We start from the raw sequence: 21,835 nt of genomic DNA on the forward strand, positions 1-21,835 counted from the left end.
TTGCAGCACCGGGACAGACTTAAGACTTAACAGGCTCCTTTTCTGTGCTTAATGACAGATCTGATCTTTCCAGCAGATGGCACTATGACAGTACTACATTCTACACTTTTTTTTTTTTCTAGTGGGGGGGTTGTGATCTTTAAGAGTTGCTAAGCTGAGCATTCTTAACTCTATTGGCCTTTCTACCTACCTTTGACCCTCTTTGTAGTAGCAGTCCCAGTCCAGTATCCAAAGGGGTTTGGGTCTTGTTTAACAGCAGGTTCCCCTGACCTGATGTCTACTATTGTTCCTCTGTCAGTCACTGCAACTCTTGCTTTCCATATGGCTCTGCCTGGGATAACACAGGCCTGGGACCAGTGAATTCTAGGGTCCCGAGTATTCCAGAAATACCTCTGTGAAAGGGAAGGTGCACCTACCACTGCCTTAATAATAATGAGGTGGGAGGGGCTGTCTCACCCAGCTTAGGGACCAAATGAAAGGAGAAGGCCTGAATTCAGGGGCAGGGCTCTGTGGGGCTCCTTTTTTGATCTCTATGGCAACAAAATGCTAAGACTTTCTTATGCTAAAAATATGGATAATTGCTGTTAGGTTTTAATTTGTCAGCTCTCAGACTTCTAAGCCAGTGATGTTAGCCTCTGGGGTTGCTTTTAACACAAAATCACTTAAATACTTGAAGCTTACTTGAGTCATAAACGGCCAGTGGGACTCTAGCTCCCAAGTCTGTTCACTGCTTCTATAACAATACCACAGACTGAGTAATTTACAAAGAAAAGAAGTGTAGGCTGGGTGCAGTGGCTCACGCCTGTAATCCCAACACTTTGGGAGGCCGAGGTGGGCGGATCACGAGGTCAGGAGTTCGAGACCAGCCTGGCCAACATGGTGAAACTCTGTCTCTACTAAAAATGCAAAAATTAGCCGGGCCTGGTGGTGGGCGCCTGTAATCCCAGCTACTTGGGAGGGTGAGACAGGAGAATCACTTGAACCTAGGAGGTGGAGGTTGTAGTGAGCTGAGATTGCGCCACTGAACTCCAGCCTGGGCAAAAGAGCGAGATTCCATCTCAAAAAAAAAAAAAAAAAGGGGGGTATTTCTCACAGTTCTGGAGGCTGGGAATTTCAAGAGCATGGTTCCTGCATCTGGTGAGGGTCATCCCGTGGCAGAAGGGCACAAGGTAGAAACGAGTACATGAGACAAAGGGACCATGGGCCAAACTTGCTTTGTAACAGCCCTGTCTCGTGATAACCTGCTCTGTGATAGTAACATGAATCCGTTCATGAGGGCTCTGTCCTTGTGACTCAGTCACCTCGTATTAAGCCCCATCTTCAACACTGTTGCATTGGGAGTCAAATTTCCAATGTGAACTTTTGGGGCACACATTCAAATCACAGCATTTCTGATTCTTCCAGGCCTAGATCTCAGCTGATGTTGCTGTTCTCCTGGTTACCACCCCCATCCCTTCCCCCATCTGATCCTAGTTTGCTTTCTGGACCTGGGGAAGGGAAGGAGGGTGCACTATTTTTAGATAAAAGCTGCTGGCTATGACCCAGCACCCCTACAGTTATTGATTTGGCTTCTAATGCATCTTGAGAAGTGCAGTGGGTACCATTTTTGTTAGTCATCCTGAGGCCATGAACTGGATCTTCTCAGGGCTGGCTTGGCTCCTTCAGACTATTATAAATATCCACAGGCCTTGCCTCCCTGCCTTCCTCTGCTTGGTTTCCTTATGTTTCCATCCCTAGCTACTTTGACCTTCCTACACCCGGATCCTTCCACCTCAGTTCTTTCTTATTCTTAGTTCCTCATGTAGCCTCTTGCTGGGAGAGAGACAATGTTGGAAATAAGGAAATATCTAAGACAATTTCCAGTCTTACTCCATATAAGGTGATGGCATCTAGTGAGTGACAGTTGGTGTCAGTATGTGACTCAGTGCCTTCTTGTTACTCATCCCTCCATACGTAGTGGTTAGAGTGGAGAGAAGTGGGCAGTGAACAGACTCTGGACCCAGCTTAAGGTAAAAGAAACTTCCCTCAACATCTACCTGCACATGATGGCTGGCAGGGTAGGGGTGACATTGTGACCCAGATCCTTTGCCCAGCATAGTTAGAATTTCCCTACCAGTCCTCAGTTCTACAAAAGATTCTCACCTGATTTTTGGCTTCCAGTCTATGCTTCTATATTCTCTAAGGTGGTGACATTTCTTCCCTGTTCTTTAAACTGCTGTGCTCTTGACACAGGAATTCTGCCTGCTTCCTCAGACTCCCAACAACCCCCCAGATAGGAGTTACCAGTAGAAGCAGAGGCTTGACCTGTGAACCTTTAGTCCTGGAGCATATGATGAAGGGAATTGAGTAAAAACTTGGAAGGATGGGGCCGGGCGCGGTGGCTCAAGCCTGTAATCCCAGCACTTTGGAAGGCCGAGACGGGCAGATCATGAGGTCAGGGGATCGAGACCATCCTGGCTAACATGGTGAAACACCGTCTCTACTAAAAAATACAAAAAACTAGCCAGGTGAGGTGGCGGGCACCTGTAGTCCCAGCTACTCGGGAGGCTAAGGCAGGAGAATGGCATAAACCTGGGAGGCAGAACTTGCAGTGAGCAGAGATCTGGCCACTGCACTCCAGCCTGGGTGACAGAGCGAGACTCCGTCTCAAAAAAAAAAAAAAAAAAAAAAAAAACAACCTGGAAGGATGGAATTATATCACAGTCCCTCTTTTCCCTGTAATGGAAAGGCTTTAGTGAAAATCAGGCAGCAACACTTGGACAGTGAAAAGAGACTCTGAAAGGTGAGGTGACAGGAGGTGGCATAATGGTCATTGTTAACATTTATGCAAGGTTGGTTGTAGGTTAGGTGTTCTAATCATTTTATGTGTATTAAGTCACCAAATCCTCACAACAATCCTCTAAAGTAGTTTATTATCTTTACTTTGTAAACAAGGAAGCATATCCAAATAGGTTAAATAATTTTCCCCATAAGCACAAAGTTAGCAAGTTAGGGATTCCAATCCAAGTACTCTGGCTTCAGATCCCTTGATCTTAACCTTACCTGCCTCTCAGCACCACCACAGAAGACAAGGCCTTAGAGTCAGTGAGGAAGTGTCACATTTCCTATCCCTGCACCCATAGCTCTCAGTAGACTCAGAATTTTTCCACTGCCATGTCTTTGCTTATCTTGAGTGACAGTGTTTGTGGGTGAACCTTGAAGTTGCTCTTTTTCTGCTACAAGGGCCCTGGGAGAGAGCATGGACATGTGCATTGTGAAGCCAGCCTCAGACCTTATCTTGAAGCAGCTTAAGGCCAGACCTACTGTAGGCTCAGTATCTTGCTAGAGGCATGGAAGTGATCCATCCTGCCAGGCATTTCTCTTCCTTTCCTCCTGCTGATAAAAGTCCTGTCCTTGAAGACCTTGAAGCTTTCCTAGGTGGAGTTAATCTCTCTTTTCAGTATTCTTTGTCCTCTTGTGGGTCATCTTACTCTACTTTTATTTAGTAAATAAAATAATTTCAGTAAAAATTATTTTATTGAAAATTGCATTACTCGATGGTTACAGCCTGGTGAGACCAGACTTAGATGTCTTTCTCATGCTTGCTTTGCCTTGCACATATTAAATGTCTGTAGAATTGAATGAATGTTCTCTGTGTTAAAGTCAGCACCAAGCTTTCCAAAGGCTGCCCCTTCTAGGCCGCTTTTCCCAGCAGCCTCATCCATTCCTTCCTCACTCCACAAGGAGAGAAGATGCAGCTTTACTCTTTTTGATGTTACCATGGTAGCCTGTGATACTTTCTTTCTAAAGTGCTGCTTGCCATCCACCAGAGACTGATGTTTCCATGGCAGCCAGGTGAAGGCAATAGTCACGAGCTGGATGCAGGAAAGGAATTCCGGTCTGAGAAGCTGCATATCTGAATCTTCTAGCTTCAGACATCCTTTCCCCTCTCTCCTAACTTTTGGGCTTTATATCCAGGACTGGTTTGCTCTCCGGTATGCCCTTGGTTGAGATAGGTCTGTGAAAGTGAGGTAAAGCAGACCAACCAACTTAGATTATGTGGGAAGGTGGGGGCAAGGAAAGAGCTGATCAAAGATCACTTCAAAAAGTTGGATGAAGTCTATTAGTTGTTCAGATGATCTGCTCTCAAGAGCCCGTAAGGAGTTGGCTGGAGTTGCTGGAGAGCCATTAAGCAGTTATTTTTGAGAGCAATGGGTAGATGGATGAGGTGCCTGAACACTGGAAAGGAGCCAGTCACTGCCAGATTGTAGAAAGGGGGAACAATGACCTTGACAATCGGAGACCTGTCAAACTTGCCAATGTTCCAGAAAGGATGAGAGTTTCAGTCGGCTTTCAGGCATCAGGAAGCCTATTTGCTTAGAATTAGTGGTGCTAAGAATTTGCCTCCTCTCAACTCCAGAGCATAAGCAAGCTAGGGGACCTCCACCCTGTAGCTGAGTGTCACACTCTGGAACCACACAGCATGGTTCAGATCCCTCTTCCCTTACAAACTAGCTGAATAAGCTTGGGTAAGTTACTTCACTTCTCTCACACTTCATCTGTAAAAAGGAAATGGTAACAACTATCTCATAGAGATGTTGTGAGAATTCATTGAGAAGGGTTTGGAACTTGGCTTATTACTGTCCTCAGTATTTTCATTCCTTTGGATGCTTACTCACTCGATTTTCTTTTCTTTTTTTTTTTTTTTTTGAGACGGAGTCTAGCTCTGTTGCCCAGGCTGGAGTGCAATGGCCGGATCTCAGCTCACTGCAAGCCCCGCCTCCCGGGTTCACGCCATTCTCCTGCCTCAGCCTCCCGAGTAGCTGGGAGTACAGGCGCCCGCCACCTCGCCCGGCTAATTTTTTTTGTATTTTAGTAGAGACGGGGTTTCACCGTGTTAGCCAGGATGGTCTCGATTTCCTGAACTCGTGATCCGCCCGTCTCGGCCTCCCAAAGTGCTGGGATTACAGGCTTGAGCCACCGCGCCGGCCACTCACTCGATTTTCTAGCTGACTTTCATTCTCCCCAACTTCAGAGCTCAAGGTTTATGGGGAAAAGCAAGGGCGGTGCAATGGTGAAAATAAATCTTCATTTTTAAATAAATAAATTGTTCCTGGGCTAAAGCCCCAAGCTCACAAGGTCTTGGGTCACCTATAACCTGCCTAGTTTTCAGGAAAACAAATCCCACTAGCCCAATCTCTTTATGCTGGAGACTCTGTCCATATAGTTAGATTTTAACCAGATGGTTTTGAAAAATCAAAATGAGGCCGGGCGCAGTGGCTCAAGCCTGTAATCCCAGCACTTTGGGAGGCCAAGACGGGCGGATCACGAGGTCAGGAGATTGAGACCATCCTGGCTAACATGGTGAAACCCCGTCTCTACTAAAAAATACAGAAAACTAGTTGGGCGAGGTGGCGGGTGCCTGTAGTCCCAGCTACTTGGGAGGCTGGGGCAGGAGAATGGCGTAAACCCGGGAGGCAGAGCTTGCAGTGAGTGAGCTGAGATCCAGCCACTGCACTCCAGCCTGGGTGACAGAGCGAGACTCCGTCTCAAAAAAAAAAAAAAAAAAAAAAAAAAATTCAAAACGAGCCCTCCTCACAGGTACCTTCAAGGTACCTAACACCATTAGCTTTGTCTGGCAGGAGAAAAATGCCAGGGCACTCTGTTTTGTTTTGTTTTGAGACAGGGTCTGGCTCTGTTGCCCATGCTGGAGTATAGTGGTGCCATCACAGCTCACTGCAGCCTCAACCTCCTGAGCTCAAATGATCCTCTTGATTAGCTGAGACTACAGGTATGTGCCACTATGCCCAGCTAAGTTTTGTATTTTTTGTAGAGATGGGGTCTTGCTATGTTGTCCAGCTGGTCTTGAACTACTGGGCTCAAGTGATCCTCCCTCCTTGGCCTCCCAAAGTGCTAGGATTATAGGTGTGAGCCACCACAACTGGCTGAGAGCACCCTCTGTTACCACCCTTTCCTTAGCATCTCTCCTAGCCTCCCCCAAGCACCCATCTTTGTTGGTCTCCAGAGCCTAGCCCTACACTGGCACTTTCCTTTCTGAATAAGTATTATATATATATATATATTTTTTTTTTGGAGACAGTGTTTCGCTCTTGTTGCTCAGACTGGGGTGCAATGGTGTGATCTCGGCTCACTGCAACCTCTGCTTCCTGGGTTCAAGTGATTCTCCTGCCTCAGCCTCCTGAGTAGCTCGGATTATAGGCATGTGCCACCACGCCCAGCTAATTTTGTATTTTTAGTAGAGACGGGTTTCTCCATGTTGGTCAGGCTGGTCTTGAATTCCTGACCTCAGGTGATCTGCCCGCCTTGGCCTCCCAAAGTGCTGGGATTACAGCTGTGAGCCACTGTGAGCCACTAAATAAGGCACTGGGCCTTATTTATTTATTTATTTATTTATTTATTTATTTAATTTATTTTTTTTTTGAGACGGAGTCTCGCTCTGTCGCCCAGGCTGGAGTGCAGTGGCCGGATCTCGGCTCACTGCAAGCTCCGCCTCCCGGGTTCACGCCGTTCTCCTGCCTCAGCCTCTCGAGTAGCTGAGACTACAGGCGCCCGCCACCTCGCCCGGCTAGTTTTTTTGTATTTTTTTGTAGTAGAGACGGGGTTTCACCGTGTTAGCCAGGATGGCCTCGATCTCCTGACCTCGTGATCCGCCTGTCTCGGCCTCCCAAAGTGCTGGGATTACAGGCTTGCGCCACCACGCCCGGCCTATTTATTTATTTTTTTGAGACAGAGTCTCATGCTATCACCCAGGCTGGAGTGCAGTGGCATGATCTCTGCTCACTGCAACCTCTGCCTCCCGGGTTCAAGTGATTCTCCCGCCTCAGCCTCCCAAGTAGCTGGAATTATAGGTGCCCACCACCATGCCTGGCTAATTTTTGTAATTTTTTTTTTTTTAGTAGAAACAGGGTTTCACCATGTTGGCCAGGCTGGTCTCAAACTCCTGACCTCGTGATCCACCTACCTCGGCCTCCCAAAGTGCTGGGATTACAGGTGTGAGCCATTTGCCTGACCTGAATAAATATTTTAAATCAGCACAGGTCCTCTGCTTAAAGTCAAGTTATAATTTGAACACAAAAATGGAAAATCATGCAGTAAAATACCATCACGGAGCTTCAGTTGCCAATCTTTCCCCCAACCTTCCACCAAACAACAAAACCCTATAAAGGGTTACCTGTGAGTCCTATGGGAGGCATGTTGGACTTTGTAGACTATAACTTAAATTTTTATCTCCAGATGGTGCTGTGCTTTGAGAGTTTAGCAAGTTGCTTTGATGCCTAAATAAGGGACATAGGTTGCAAAAGGCATTCCTACTTCCACTGCTCCTCTGTATAATGCTTGAGAAATTACAAAGATCTTTGCTCTTTTATTTAGTCCTCATGACTTTGCTACAAGGTAGGTATTCTTCGTTTTAGAGTTGGGATAGCGTAGCTGAGTTCAGCAAACCAGACAGGTTAAGAGTGACTTCATCCACAGACCCCCATCCAGGAAACATCCTGAGCACTAACTGAAAAGCATTCAAGGGCTTACTGAATTTGCATTCACATCTGGAGTTTTCAAGGCCACTAAGCTATGGAAACTTGACATCAATATTCAAATAGATGAAAAGGGACCTTGAGCATATCCATCAGAGAGTCACCAAGATGATAAAGGCCTGAGAAGCAGTATGCTCTTGTCTGGTGTTTGTGTCCTTTGACGACTGCACCATCCACCCAAATTTTGCTGCCTTCTTTATAGGAAGGCCTTTTTCTCATGTGGTGGGCTGCCCACTGTTTCTCCTCTGTGCATTTGCTCATGTAGTTTGACCACAAGGAATGCTTTTCCTTCTTTCTCTCATCTATCTATAGCCTACGTATCCTTTAAGGCCCAGTTTCTAAAATATGTCTTCCAAATTTACTGTTTCTTCCATTCAGAATTCCTGGAGCACATGAGGTAGCCCCAAGTTAGATAGAATGTGGTATTGTTTGCTGCTGTTTTGCCTGTTTTGTGCTGTACCACCTCATCCATCTCCCCAGCTTAATTGTAAGCGATTTGAGGGGCAGAGATTGTGTCTTACTTGTATTTGTTTTCCCCATTGGGCCCAGCACAGTGATTGGCATATTGCAGATGTTTAGTACTTGAGAGAAACAAAATGTCTTCTAGCATTTGTGGATGAAAGATTAAAATGTCCAGGAAAAATGTACTCAGATTGATGTGGATTTAAACTATGTTAGATTAATAAAAAGATGTATGTGTGTGGACTTCCTGGGAGTGAGGGTTTAACCCAGAGGACTTCCACACATGACCCTGACTGTCCTTCAGAAGAGAGGAGCCCCTGTTCCATTTTCTCTAGAGGGGATCAGATGCAGCAGGGCCTAAAAGCTCATCTGTAGGCAGAGGCCCAGAGTGGAGAGATTTCCAGATGCAGGACTACCCACTCCTCTGGCCCTCAGGGGAGAGCACACAAAGTCTATGCTCTGGGCCAATGAGGGGGTCTTGTGGGCAAAGGGGAGTGGGAGTAGTAAGGGCTGGGCAGGGGCTGGTAAGGGAACACGGACTCCAAGACAAAATTGCAGTGGTTAAGAGATGCATGAGGACAGAAGGGACCTTACCTGGCCTGGCAGCTCAGGCCCCAATGCCCTCTGCTGACCTCTCACCCCAGCCAAGATCAATGGCTCTACTGTGCCTTGATCAGAGAAAGAGAGAATGGCGTGGCTGTTGGAGAAGGCCTCACCTCTCCCAAGTCTGGCGGGAGCCTGGCTTCAGCTTCTGTCTGTTCTGAGCTATTCCCTGTAGGCGTCTGGAGGGAACACACAGATGGGTTGGGCTGATGGGACTAGCTGAGTTGGGGGAGGGAGGCTCGTGGTGCATGGCTCCCCTCATGGGGGAGGTCTTGCCGTCATCATCTTCCATACATGAAAGACGTTTTAAGCTTCTGCCACATAAAAGGCACTGGGCCTTTCTTGTTCCTCATCCTCCTCTCTGGCCATATCTGACCACTGGTGATACTCTCCTAGAAACCCCTCCTCTGGCAGTAGTCACAGCAGGCTCAATCCTTGTTCTCCCACTACCTCTTTGGTAGCTGCTTCTCCACCTTCTCCATCTATATATCCCCAGGAGCTCCTTTTTCCCTCTTTTTTCTCTGGACCCCTGAGGCTTTGTTTTAAATTATTCTGTTTCCCTTCCTTCCTTCCTTCCTTCCTTCCTTCCTTCCTTCCTTCCTTCCTTCCTTCCTTCCTTCCTTCCTTCCTTCCTTCCTTCCTTCCTTCCCTCCCTCCCTCCCTCCCTCCCTTCCTTCCTCCTTACTTCCTCCCTTCCTTTTTTCTTTGACGACTCTCACTGTCACCAGGCTGGAGTGCAGTGGCATGATCTCGGCTCACTGCAACCCCTGCCGCCCAGGTTCAAGTGATTCTCCTGCCTCAGCCTCCCGAGTAGCTGGGATTACAGGTGCCTACCCCTGCACCTGACTAATTTTTGTAGTTTTTGGTAGTGACGGGGTTTCACTATCTTGGCTAGGCTGGTCTTGAACTCCTGAGCTCATGATCCACCCGCCTTGGCCTCCCAAAGTGCTGGGATTACAGGTGTGAACCACCGTGCCCAGCCTATTTTGTTTCATTTTTGAAGAGGTACTAAACGACATAGTTAAAAGTTCCAAAGGTAGGCCAGGCGCAGTGGCTCACATCTGTAATCCCAGCACCTTGGGAGGCCGAGGTTGGTGGATCACGAGGTCAGGAGTTCGAGACCGGCCTGGCTAAGATGGTGAAATCCCCATCTCTACTAAATACAAAAATTAGCTGGGCATGGTGACGGGCACCTGTAATCCCAGCTACTTGGAAGACTTAGGCAGGAGAATCGCTTGAACCCAGGAGGTGGAGGTTGCAGTGAGCTGAGATTGTGCCACTGCATTCCAGCCTTGGCGACAGAGCAAGACTCTGTCTCAAAAAAAAAAAAAAAAGTTCCAAAGGTAGAAAAAGGGCATACAGACTCGGCACGGTGGCTCAGGCCTGTAATCTCAGCACTTTGAGAGGCTGAGGCAGGTGAATCACCTGAGGTCAGGAGTTTGAGACCAGCCTGACCAACATGGAGAAACCCCATCTCTACCAAAAATACAAAATTAGCCAGGCATGGTGGCACACGCCTGTAATCCCAGCTACTCGGGAGGCTGAGACAGGAGAATCGCTGGAACCCAGGAGGCGGAGGTTGTGGTGAGATCGCGCCATTGCACTCCAGCCTGGGCAACAAGAGTGAAACTCTGTCTCAAAAAAAAAAAAAAAAAAAAAAAAAAAAAAGAAAGAAAAGAAAAAGTAAAAAAGAAAAAGGGCATACAATGAAGAGTCAGCTCCCCATCCCATCCCGGTCTTCTACTCACCCAGTCCCCTTCCCAGAGGCAGCCAGTACCACCCTTTTTTTTTTTTTTTTTTTTTTTTTTTTTTTTTTAAAAGACAGAATCTCACTCTGTTGCCCAGGCTGGAGTACAGTGGCAGGATCTCAGCTCACTGCAACCTCCACCTCCTGCGTTCAAACAATTCTGCCTCAGCCTCTCGAGTAGCTGGGATTACAGGCATGTGCCACCATGCCCAGCTAATTTTTGTATTTTTAGTAGAGACGAGATTTTGTCATGTTGGCCAGGCTGGTCTCGAACTCCTGACCTCAGGTGATCTATCCGCCTTGGCCTCTCAAAGTGCTGGGATTACAGGCATGAGCCACCCTGAGCCTGGCCTGTCACAAACCCTTTTGTGAATCTGATGAAATTCATGAACCCTATTCTCAGACACATGCATGACTACACAAATACATCAGATTGTATGTGCCATTTCACAAAACACAGACTCCATCAGTAGTCTGGGGTAAGGATCTCAGCCAGTACTGTACCTTCTCCCTTAGTATAATTATGGATCCCCTTGCAAAATGAAAATCAGGGCTCCTTGTTCGAAAAATTTTAAGAACACAACAGCAGAACATTAAACTAAGCTTAGGGTCCTGTGTGACTGCACTGGTCACCTTTTCCCCTTGCTCTTCTACTACTATCTTTATGGTAATTATTCTCAAATCTGTTTCTCTTGTCCCAACTTGTTCTGAATTTCGGATTCAGCTCCAGAGAGCTGCTGAAACCCCATACAGATGTTCTTCTAGCATCTCAAATTCAGTTTCTCCAAAATGGAGCTCCTTACTCTCACTACCTCCTTTGCCCCCTAACTCCAAGTTCCTCACCATCCTCTCACCACCTACAACTTTTTCCTCTCTTTACACCATCCACTAAGTTGCCAAGTCCCATTAATTCTGACCCTCAAACCCATGCCTCCTTCCTTTCCCACTGCCACCCTCCTCAGGGTGGCCTTTCATTATCCTCCATATGTATCACTCTTACTGGTCCCTAAACTCAGCTCCTCAGGACTTCCTCTGCAGCTCCAATCCATACACACCTCTCCCAGCCTCCTCTTCCCAAAGGACCATCCTAATCATGACTTCCACATTCAGAGACCTGCAGTGACTCTCCCTGCCTACAGAGTTGGGCACAAACTCTTTTTCCTGGCATTTAAGATCCTTTACAGTGGGACTCCAAACCTTCTTTTCCATGCTCATCTCTTACCCCTCCTCTTCATGTCCCTGAGGTTTCAACCCAACTGTACAGCCATCTGGTCCCTTAATGGGCCCAGTGTGTTTTCCTGCATTTTAAAATTTGAGCTGCCTCTGTTCATGGTCCTCAGAATTTAGAACTTGCTTACTCCACTACAGGCATGTAATTTCTCTGGACCTTTCACCACAGCCGCTGCACATGGCCCTGCCCATGGTGTCCCTGCATCTTGACTGCTGTCCCCTCTTTCTCTTCCTCCCATCCTTATTGGAAAGGGAGCCTCAGATGCAAAACTGGATAAAATCACCATTAAGTATCAAGCAGAGCCAGGTGCGATGGCTCACACCTATAATCCCAGCACTTTGGAAGGCTGAGGCAGGTGGATCACCTGAAGTCAGCAGTTCAAGACCAGCCTTGTTAACACGGTGAAACTCCATCTCTACTAAAAATACAAAAAATTAGCCAACTGTGGTGGCAGGTGCCTGTAATCCCAGCTACTCAGGAGACTGAGGCAGAAGAATCACTTGAACCCGGGAGGTGGAGGTTGCAGTGAGTGGAGATCGCGCCATTGCACTCCAGCCTGGGCGATAAGAGCAAGACTCCATCACAAAAAAAAAAAAAAAAAAAGGTATCAAGCAGACATAGAATCCCAACTCTGCTGCTTACTGGGTAACCTCAGGCAAGTTACTTACACTCCGTTTCTTCTACTGTTAAACAGGTAGTAACACCTTATATAGTTTTTTTGTTTTGTTTTGTTTGTTTGTTTGAGATAGAGTCTCGCTCTGTTGCTCAGGTTGGAGTGCAATGGCACGATGTTGGCTCACTGCAACCTCCACCTCCTGGGTTCAAGCAATTCTCCTGCCTCAGCCTCCCGAGTGGCTGGGATTACAGGCACACACCATCATGCCCAGCTAATTTTCTTGTATTTTTAGTAGGGACGGGGTTTCGCCAGGTTGGGTGGGCTGGTCTTGAATTTCTGACCTCAGGCGATACTCCCGCCTCAGCCTCCCAAAGTGCTGGGATTATAGGCGTGAGCCACCGCACCTGGGATTATCTTTTTGTTTGTTTGTTTAAAGAGACAAGTTCTGGCTCTATCACCCAGGCAGGAATGCAGTGATTACAGCTCACGTCAGCCTCGAACTCCTAGGCTCAAGTAATCCTCCCGCTTCCCAACTAGTTAGGACTACAGGTGCACTGATTTTTTAAATTTTTTTAAATTTTTGTTTGAGACAGGGTCTTGCTCTGTTGCCCACGCTGCCGTGCAGTGGTACAATCACAGCTCACTGCAGCCTTAATCTCCTGGCTCAAGCAATCCTCCCAGCTAAGCCTCCCAAGTAGCTAGGACTATCCGAATGACACCACGCCCAGCTAATTTTTTGTAAAGACAGAGTTTCGCCATGTTGCCCAGGTTGGTTTCAAACTCCTGAACTTGAATGATCCTCCTGCCTCAGCCTACCAAAGTGCTGGGATTACAGGTGTGAGCCACCATGCCTGTATATTTTTTATATTTTTTGTAGAAACTGGCTCTCACTATGTTTCCCAGGCTGGACCTTATATAGTCTTTAAGGAATTAACATATAAAGTGTATAAAGTCCTAAGGATAGTGCCATTATTCATCTTATTATAACTACCCATGCTGGGCTGGTCCCCTTGGCTCCTCCCCAGGTGCTGGGACTCAGGAAGCATTGCAACCCTCTTTCCATCAAGTTCTGGGAGGCTGTGTGGGGTGGAATGGAGGCTGGCCCTCAGGTGCTCAGGTAGCTGTATTGTGTCTAGGGGTGGTGAGGGGAGCTGCTGCCTCTGCTCCCTTTGTTCAAACTCATGGCTCAGGCAGCAGCAGGCGTGGGCGTCCCCAGGGGAGGCAGTGACAGTTTCAGTACTCACACGGGCTTTGCAGGTGACAGCTGGGGCTGTGGAGCCCTGCCAGAGGAGGCACAGAGAGACCCCATCACGCACGCGATATGGGCCCCACTTTGAACCAGCCCAAGTCAAAGCTGAGTACCTCTGGGAGCTAAATGTAGCCTCTAGCCTGTTCCCTGCAGGATAGAGTGGGGTAAGGAGATGAGGCTCAGAGTCTAGAGATTTGGTCCCACTGTGTCACTAATTTACAAATGACTTCTAGGAGGTCCTTGTTCCTCTCCAGGCCTGTTTCTCATCGGCAAAAGAAGTGGGCCCGATTATCTGTAAGGGCCTGTGGCCCTTTGACACGGACTATCCCAGGTCAAGTCAGTTCCAGAGCCTCCTTAGAGAGTTAGGTTCCTTGCTCCTCTAGGCCTGAGTTTTCTGGTGGGTAATAGCAGTTTCCATCAACACCCATTTCCTCCCCCACAGACTCCAAGAACAGAGTCAAACGTGAACAGATGCAGTACAAAAATTCTTTATTGAAAAGGGAAAGGGTGGCCTCTTGCTGGTGCCCCCTGGGCCCTGGCCCAAAGGGGTTGCCACTGCTCAGCTTCTGAATGCAGAAAGTCTGTCCACCCCTTACCTTTAATAATCTTAAAGGGGAAGTGCCGTGGTGGACTAGTAAGTCAAGTGAATCAAGGGCTTCCAGGCCCTTGCCTTTAAGAACTCCTTAAAGGCAAAGTGGACACACGCGGCAGCAGATGAGAGCCAGAACGTTTTCAGGAAGGTCCCTGGAGGAAGGGTCTCCGTGTCTTCACCTTTAAGACTCTCTTAAAGGTGAGGCCTGTTCACGCAGCGTACAAAGGAGGCAAACTCCGTCAAGGAGTCTACAAAGCACTTTTCCAGATCTCGCTTTTAGAATCTCTTTACAGATGAGGTGGCCAAGCGCGAATTAATAAAAAACAAACTACCTTGCAGAATTATTTTTCTTCCCGACCCAGCAGAACCCGCCCCGCTCACCGGCCGCCTTCAGGTCTGCGTCCTTGCCTTCTAGGCGCCCTGAGGCCTGAAGGTCCGGAGAACGCGTGGGGGCGGGTGTGGAGGTACCGCCCAGCGGCCCCGGGCCGCCCCCCGCGGTCACACCGGGGCATCCTGGGAGTTTTTGGTTTCCTAGACGGCCTCCACCAAGGAAGCCGGACGGGGGCGGGGAGGGGCGGGGCGAGGGGGGGCGAGCGGAGGGCGCGGTGACCATGGCGACCGCAGTGGTCATGGCGACCGCGGCTCAGAGCACCGAGAGGTCGTGACACGACCTGGAGCGCTGCTTGAAGAACTTGGCGTTGCGCGGCACCAGGTTGGCGAGGAACCGCTTGGCCTTCTTGGTGAGGCTCTCGCGGCGTGCGGGCGGCGCAGGACCCTCGGGGCTGCCCGGCTCGGGCCTCTGGCCCCCGGCGCGGCTTCGGCCCCGCCGCAGCCGGATCTGGCGCACCGCGCCCTCGAAGAGCTCCCGCGTGTTGTGGTGCAGTGCGGCCGACGTCTCGATGTGCTTGCAGCTCAGCGTCCCGGCCAGGTGGCGGCCCTCTGCAGGAAGGGACCCGCTCAGGCGCCCGCTAGGCCGTACGGGACCTGGGGCGAGGGTGGGTCTAGGGAGGGCCTGGGCGTGCGGTGGCAAGGGATTGGTACTAGTGACTCTTGCAACCGAGAGAACTTGGCTGAGCTCATATGGTGGGGAGGTGGAGGTGCGAAGGAGAGGGAGAAGGAGGCCTAGGGGAGAGGTGAGGGGAAGTGACAAGAAGGGATTCTCAGGGTCCTCGAGTAGGGCATTGGGAGTGTGCCCTTAGCCTGGGTCTGATTGCAAGTGAGAGCGTCCGTAATGGTAAAAAGGCCTTAGGGAGAAGAGGTGACCTGGAAGGGACAGCGTTCCCCTGAGATCCCAAGTATGGAATCTGTTCAGGATACACACCCTCCAGTGATACCTCCCGGGAGCGGGCCAAGTCGCTCTTGTTTCCAACAAGGATAACGGGTAGGTCGTGGTGCGGCCTCCCAGCCCGGAGCCGAAGTAGGGTCTCTGGAACTTTGGAGAAGCTCCGTCGGTCAGTGACTGAGAAGACGATGAGAAAGGCGTCCCCGGTCTGAAGGCAGTGGTCCCGCAGCCACCCTCCTGCATCCCCCTGCAGACAGGCAGAGGAACGTTAGGGCTGGAGGCACAGGAGATCCTGTCCAGCACCTACACCTCAAAGAGGAGGAACAGGGCTGTGAGGGAGAAAGAAGCCACCTGCTTAGGATAGTAGAGCTAGTTAATGGCAGAATCTCCATACCCAGAGTGTTTGTGGAGGAGGAAGAAGTTAGTACTATGAGGATCCTAGACTAGGGTAGCCATCCTAATTTCTTAAGCTTAAGCTCTTGATTCAAAAATGAATATTATTCACACGTCTGTAATTTGGCCTCTTATTTCTACATAGTAACCTTTATGTCCAAATATTCAGAAGTCCTCACTTTTTTCCCCCTTCCCTGATATTCCAGATCCCTGAGCTCTTGTCCTGTCACATCAGATTCCTTCAGACTGAAACATTTATGGATGGAGTCAATTTCAGGGTGTCCAGCCTAGCTTGGAGCTGCAGGGTTTGTCAAATTCCCATTCTGAGTTTGCTCTGAGTCAGAAGATCCTGGAAAGACTGTGACTCTTAATGGCTATGGACTGTGGTGTGGGCCTTTGCTTTCTGAAGTGATATGAATGAAAGGTCAGGTTCCAGTACATGTTGAAACCAGGACCAGCAGTCCCACCTTCAGCCACTTTGCCCTTCCCCAGTTCTCCCAGCTTCATTACCTGCTGGCAGCCACATCTTAGTTCTCACCTGTTCCCAGATATCATAAACAACTAGAGTCACTTCCTCCTTATCCACCATGATGCGTCTTTCATAGGTATCCTCTGTTGGGAAATAGGGAGAGGGAATAAAGTCCATTAGGAGATTTCCCAACATTTGTGAGACCTGGTAACCAGGGACACCTCAGATATCAGCACCAGGGAACCCCACCCCTCTTCAGGGAGGCTGCCACAGAAAGCATTGGAAAAGCTTCTGTTAAGCTTTGTCCTTCAGGGGCTGCTCAGGTCATGAGCACTTCCTTCCCTGACCAGGGCCCCAGAGCCCCCTCAACCCCTGGAGGGCTTCCTCAAATACCTGGGTTCTCTGGTTCATGAGCACTGTCTCCCTGGAGACCACCAAAAGTGCCTGCTAGGGTGCTCTTGCCCACGCCGCTCTCCCCCACTAGCATGACCTTGAAGATGCCATCGTTTTGAGCAGGGGCTGCCTCTCCTGAGCCCAAGGAGTCAGAGGAGCCAGATGATGAGGCCTGAGGTGGCCAGTCAAGTTCATCTACAGCCTGGGCCCGCCGGAGCTGATGCTTGTAGGGGACAGGCATACTGCCTCTTCGTCTGGGGGCCCCAGGGACAGAGGGTAGCCCGCTGCAGTCCAACTCTGCCAACAGTTTCTCTGGCTTCTTTAGTAGTGTGGTATCTGCTTCTAAAATAAAATGGGAGGGCAAAGAAAAGGACACTGTGAGTGGGATATGCCCAACCATATGCAGAAGGGTCAATCCAGGCCGTTCCAGTACCAGAGGCCCAGCTACACCCACTTGACCATTACCCAGAAGGAACTGAGAATGTCTGGCCTGACCTCTTACACTAAAGTCTCCAGAAGCCTGAACTGGAATTGACATGATAGCTTCTCCAATGTGGTCCCAACCCCAACCTATTCAAAACGTGCCCCATGCAGGGAAGGGACCTGAATGCACACTCACACACCCACTCACACTTTACACTGATATACAGGCACATCCCCAGACTAGGCCTCTGGCCCTGTGGGGTGGAGTGGGAGGGGGGTTTGGGGAAGCTGCCTCTTTTTCCATCAAGAGGCCCTTCCTCCTCCTGTTTCTGGCACTGGTAATCCCCAAACTGAGGAGCAGAGAGGATGAGAAGCTGAAGCTGCTGCCTAGTGTCTGGGGAGTAGGTACAGCAGAGTAAAAAACTTTGTAGTGAGCCTCTTCCTAGGAAAGGGCCTTTGCTTTTTGAGATGATGTGCGTGCTGGGGCTCTGTGGGCTCTCTCTGTGTGTGTGCGTGAGAGAGAGAGGGGCTGCCGCTGCTTCCCGTGGCCCTGTAGGTGAGCATCCCTCATTGCGTGGTTGGGTGTGAGAATCCTGCATCCCTGTCTGTCCCTGTGAGTGGGAGAGAATATTGTGTTCATAGAGCAGTAGAAGTAGAGAGAGAGAGAGAGAGAGTGTGTGTGTGTGTGTGAACGAAAGGGAGAGTGACAATGCGCGGGTCAGGGTAACTGGAGGAGGAACAACAGACACAACAAAGGGGGCTGGAGGGAGGCTGGAAATAGCCCAGGATCAATACTTGGCCAGCAGCCAGGACCTCCAGGAGCCAGAAGAACCCTTACAACAGTTCCCCAGGGTAGCCCCTGCCTGTGATTCCCAGGCTTGTGGGCTGCCCCTTTCCTCTCCCCTTCCTTCTTGCCCATCCTAGCCTCGGGAATGAGGCTGAGCTAGGGGCCATGTACCAGTTTCTCAAGCAAAGCCCTGGGAGTGATGGGGGAGGGGGCATTTAGGCAGCTCTTCCCCTCCACCCTAGCCCAACCCCAATCCCTTGTGTGAGCAGGGGTTTTCTCCACTTTCTCAATTGCTCTTCCCCTCTTGCTGACTGGGCTCAAGCTCCCTCAACCCCTAGTTCTGACCTCCCCATCAAAGCTTCAGCTCCCACCCCCATGGTTTCAGCTGGAACCTGCCCAGGTTAGCCCTCACCTGGCGTGGGCGTCCCTGGAGGGGAGGCCCGGCGGCTGCCAGAGGGGCAGAGTGCTGTGGTTTCTGTGTCCGTGTCCATGTCTGTGTCCGGGTCCGTGTGCATCGGTGTGCGTGTGCTTGTGCAGCCCAGCAGCTCGCAGCACCCTCTCCCTCACTCAGCAGCACTGTCAGCTTTTCCCTTTAAATACCACCCCCCCACACACACATGCCCTCCCCCCTAGACACCTGGGGAAATTGTCCCGCCCCCTGATGAGGTCACACATGCTAATGAGCAGTGATGTCAGCGGGATTCCCTCCTTTCTGCCCCCCCCCTTTTCTTTGTGTCGCTTCCCTCTGGGAGCACACACACTGCAGAGCTTGGTTGAGTTACAACAGAACAGTCGAGGGGCAGAACAGACAAGGGTTGCAGGAGGTGTCAGTGGGTAAGGGAGCTGAGGGTGACAGAAGGCAGGGACCTGGGGAGGTGAAGGTCTTTCTCCAGCAGCCAGGACTATGCGTCATTTGTCTCTGTATTTCCAGACACTGTCTAGCCCAGAGAGCGTGCTCAGTGGTTGCACAGGGGCAAGAGGCAGAAAGACTAAAAGCTGGTCTGAAAGACAAAGAGATACAGGCCAAAAGAGGTGTGGGGACTGAGGGTCAGCCACCTGCCACCTTTTCCTTCTCCACCCTGCCTCTTCTGGGCTAAGAGCCACAAAAGTACCCATTTCCTAGCCACTAGTCAGATGCGGGCTCTGAGGAAGGAAATTCAGCTGCTTCATTTGGGCAGCTTTATTTTGCCACTAAGTTCAGGTAGGGGCAAACCACTGTGGAGACTCCTCCACCTTCTCTCCCTGCCAGGCCCACCAAGCCAACGATAATCAGAGCAGGAAAAAAGGGTGAGACAAAGCTAGCTATCTCAAACACGAAGTTCCCAATCTTAAGTGGGTGGGGGAGGGGGGAGTGCCCACTACCCCCCAACTCCCCTATCCACTGTTAATGTTTTTTGGTGTAGCTGCCAGGCCTTCTGGGCTATGCAAGGCAGATACACAATGGGTGATGTGTGCCTGTTTGTAGGAAGCCCAGATAGCACATCTCTTTTACTGTTCTTTTTCTGCCCAGTTCCCTTTCCCTTCAGGTTCCTTCTCCTGCCCCTTTCCTCCTCGTCCTCTTTCCTGACACCCTGAAGCTCCCAGACACACATTTTGATTTCCTTTCCTTGCCCTGTTTTTGCCAGATGCTGTGCTAAGTACTTTCTTGCATTATCTCCTTTTTTTTTTTGAGACAGAGTCTCGCTTAGTCGCCCAGGCTGGAGTGCAGTGGCGCGATCTCGGCTCACTGCAAGCTCCGCCTCCCGGGTTCACGCCATTCTCCTGCCTCAGCCTCCCGAGTAGCTGGGACTACAGGCGCCCACAACCGCGCCCGGCTAATTTTTTGTATTTTTAGTAGAGACGGGGTTTCACCGTGGTCTCGATCTCCTGACCTTGTGATCCGCCCACCTCGGCCTCCCAAAGCGCTGGGATTACAGGCGTGAGCCACCGCGCCCGGCCTCTTTTTTTTTTTTTTTTTTTTGAGACGGAGTCTCGCTCTGTCACCCAGGCTGGAGTGCAGTGGCCGGATCTCAGCTCACTGCAAGCTCCGCCTCCCGGGTTTATGCCATTCTCCTGCCTCAGCCTCCCGAGTAGCTGGGACTACAGGCGCCTGCCACCTCGCCTGGCTAAGTTTTTGTATTTTTAGTAGAGACGGGGTTTCACTGTGTTAGCCAGGATGGTCTCGATCTCCTGACCTCGTGATCCGCCCGTGTCGGCCTCCCAAAGTGCTGGGATTACAGGCTTGAGCCACCGCGCCGGGCCGCATTATCTCCTTTCATCTTCTTCACCCCAAGGCCCACAATGGTAGGTGGGTGCCCTGTCCCTAAAGCGATCTTGTAGCTGGAAAATGGGAACACCAAGAATCCCACCCACATCTTTCCAGTGCCAAGGATTTTTCATTTCTACACTGTGCTGCTTTCCTTCTCTTAAATATTCCAACTGTCTCCTATTATTGGGAAAAGTCTATATTGCAATCATCAGTGGACTTTTCGGGGAAGAGGCAAATAATCATCTTGGGAACAATGTGCAGTGACACTTCACTTATTTGGAGGTCAGCTATAGGGCAACAGTGCAGGGTTTGAGGGAGCAGAAAGGACCCCTCAGCAGCTAGAATACTCATGTGCTTTACTCACTGGGTAGATTCTCCAGTCCTCAGTCATGGCCTACTTACTTTTCACTTACTTTTATTCACAATTTTAATGTGTCCATGTGTGTTCCTGTACTAGCAGATTAGAAACACATTTAGAGTAGCAAGTGACCCCTTGTAGTCAGGGAGGCAACACCACGCACACGCACACACACACACACACACACACACACACACACATTTAAAGCATTCATATGCATTTTATAAGTGGTCTAAGGTCGTTTAGCATAAAAGCAAATAGCTCCCCGTGCCCCTACTGTTACAACTTCAGAAGACACTGCTGGAGAAAAGCCATTGCTTTCTGTGAATGATCCTCAGTTATGCAGAAAATTTTTATTATATTGCAGATACGCTGAAGACAAGTGTAACATTTTAGAATGACTTCCTTCCAAAATGAGTATTTTTTTTTTTTTTCAGAGACAGGGTCTCGCCCTATTGCCCAGGCTGGACTGCAGTGGTGTGATCATGGCTCACTCTAACCTCAACCTCCTGGGCTGTGCACTTGCCCGTGTCCAGGCTCCGTCAGGAATGGGAGGTCCCGTGGAACAGTGGGATAAGGGTGAGATTTGGAACAGAGCCATACCGGGTCTAAATCCACCACTTGGTAGAGACTGGGCCAGTCTTCTGATTTCCCTGAAACTCCTCCTGAGCCTGCAAAATGGAATTTATGATGCCCATGGCCCAGCTCTGTTGTGTGGGTTCACTTCAGGTGATGAAAAATCTGGCATCATCAGGCACTCACTTTTTTTTTTTGAGACAGGGTCTGGCTCTGTTGCCAGGCTGGAGTGTAGTGGCGCGAGCTCGGCTCACCGCAACCTTCGCCTCCTGGGTTCAAGTGATTCTCCTGCCTCAGCCTCCTGAGTAGATGGGAATACAGGCGCGCACCACCATGCCCAGCTTATTTTTGTATTTTTAGTAGAGACGGTGTCACCATGTTGGCCAGGATGGTTTTGATCTTTTGACCTCGTGATCTGCCTGCCTCGGCCTCTCAAAGTGCTGGGATTACAGGCATAAGCCACCGCGCCACATCCAGGTACTCACTCTCTAACCAAGGTGCTTCTGCAGCCTTGGGCTGTGTGGCTGGGGGGTCCTTCTCCCCTCTCAGCGAGGCCTGGAGCTTGGTTCAGGCCCAGGATTTTTTTTTTTTAAATCTATTTATTTATTTTGAGACCAGGTTATGAGACTGGCTAGTTTTTAGTATTTTTGGTAGAGACAGGGTTTTGTCATGTTGTCCAGGCTGTTCTTGAACTCCTGGCCTCAAGCGATCCACCTGCCTTGGCCCCTCTAAAGTGCTGGGGTTACAGGCCTGAGCTACTGTGCCTGGCAGAATTTTGTTTCTTAAGGACTGAGTTCTGGTATCTTCTTTTTTTTTTTTTTGGAGATGCAGTCTCTGTCACCCAGGCTGGAGTGCAGTGGTGCGATCTCGGCTC

The 21,835-nt window shown here is 49.8% G+C and overlaps 2 protein-coding genes across 2 annotated transcripts in view; one reads left to right on the top strand and one right to left on the bottom strand.

The window, feature by feature from the left end:
• Positions 1 to 13,913: 13,913 nt before the first annotated feature.
• On the bottom strand, positions 13,914 to 19,071 carry REM2 (RRAD and GEM like GTPase 2). The gene is made up of 5 exons (XM_050796554.1): positions 18,192 to 19,071; positions 16,570 to 16,911; positions 16,246 to 16,319; positions 15,354 to 15,561; positions 13,914 to 14,971 (listed from the first exon to the last, which is right to left on the bottom strand). Exons 1-5 carry the CDS (start codon positions 18,292 to 18,294, stop codon positions 14,676 to 14,678), a joined length of 1,023 nt encoding a protein of 340 aa, XP_050652511.1. The 5' UTR covers positions 18,295 to 19,071; the 3' UTR covers positions 13,914 to 14,675.
• DAD1 (defender against cell death 1) overlaps positions 14,618 to 21,835 on the top strand; it is a 330,697-nt gene continuing 323,479 nt past the window's right edge. The window contains exon 1 of the mRNA XM_050796653.1: positions 14,618 to 14,621. The gene's annotated coding sequence lies outside the window, so the exon portion shown is untranslated. The remainder of the gene's footprint in view (positions 14,622 to 21,835) is intronic.

This window comes from Macaca thibetana, chromosome 7 (genome assembly GCF_024542745.1).
Source record: "Macaca thibetana thibetana isolate TM-01 chromosome 7, ASM2454274v1, whole genome shotgun sequence".
Lineage (NCBI taxonomy): Eukaryota > Metazoa > Chordata > Mammalia > Primates > Cercopithecidae > Macaca > Macaca thibetana.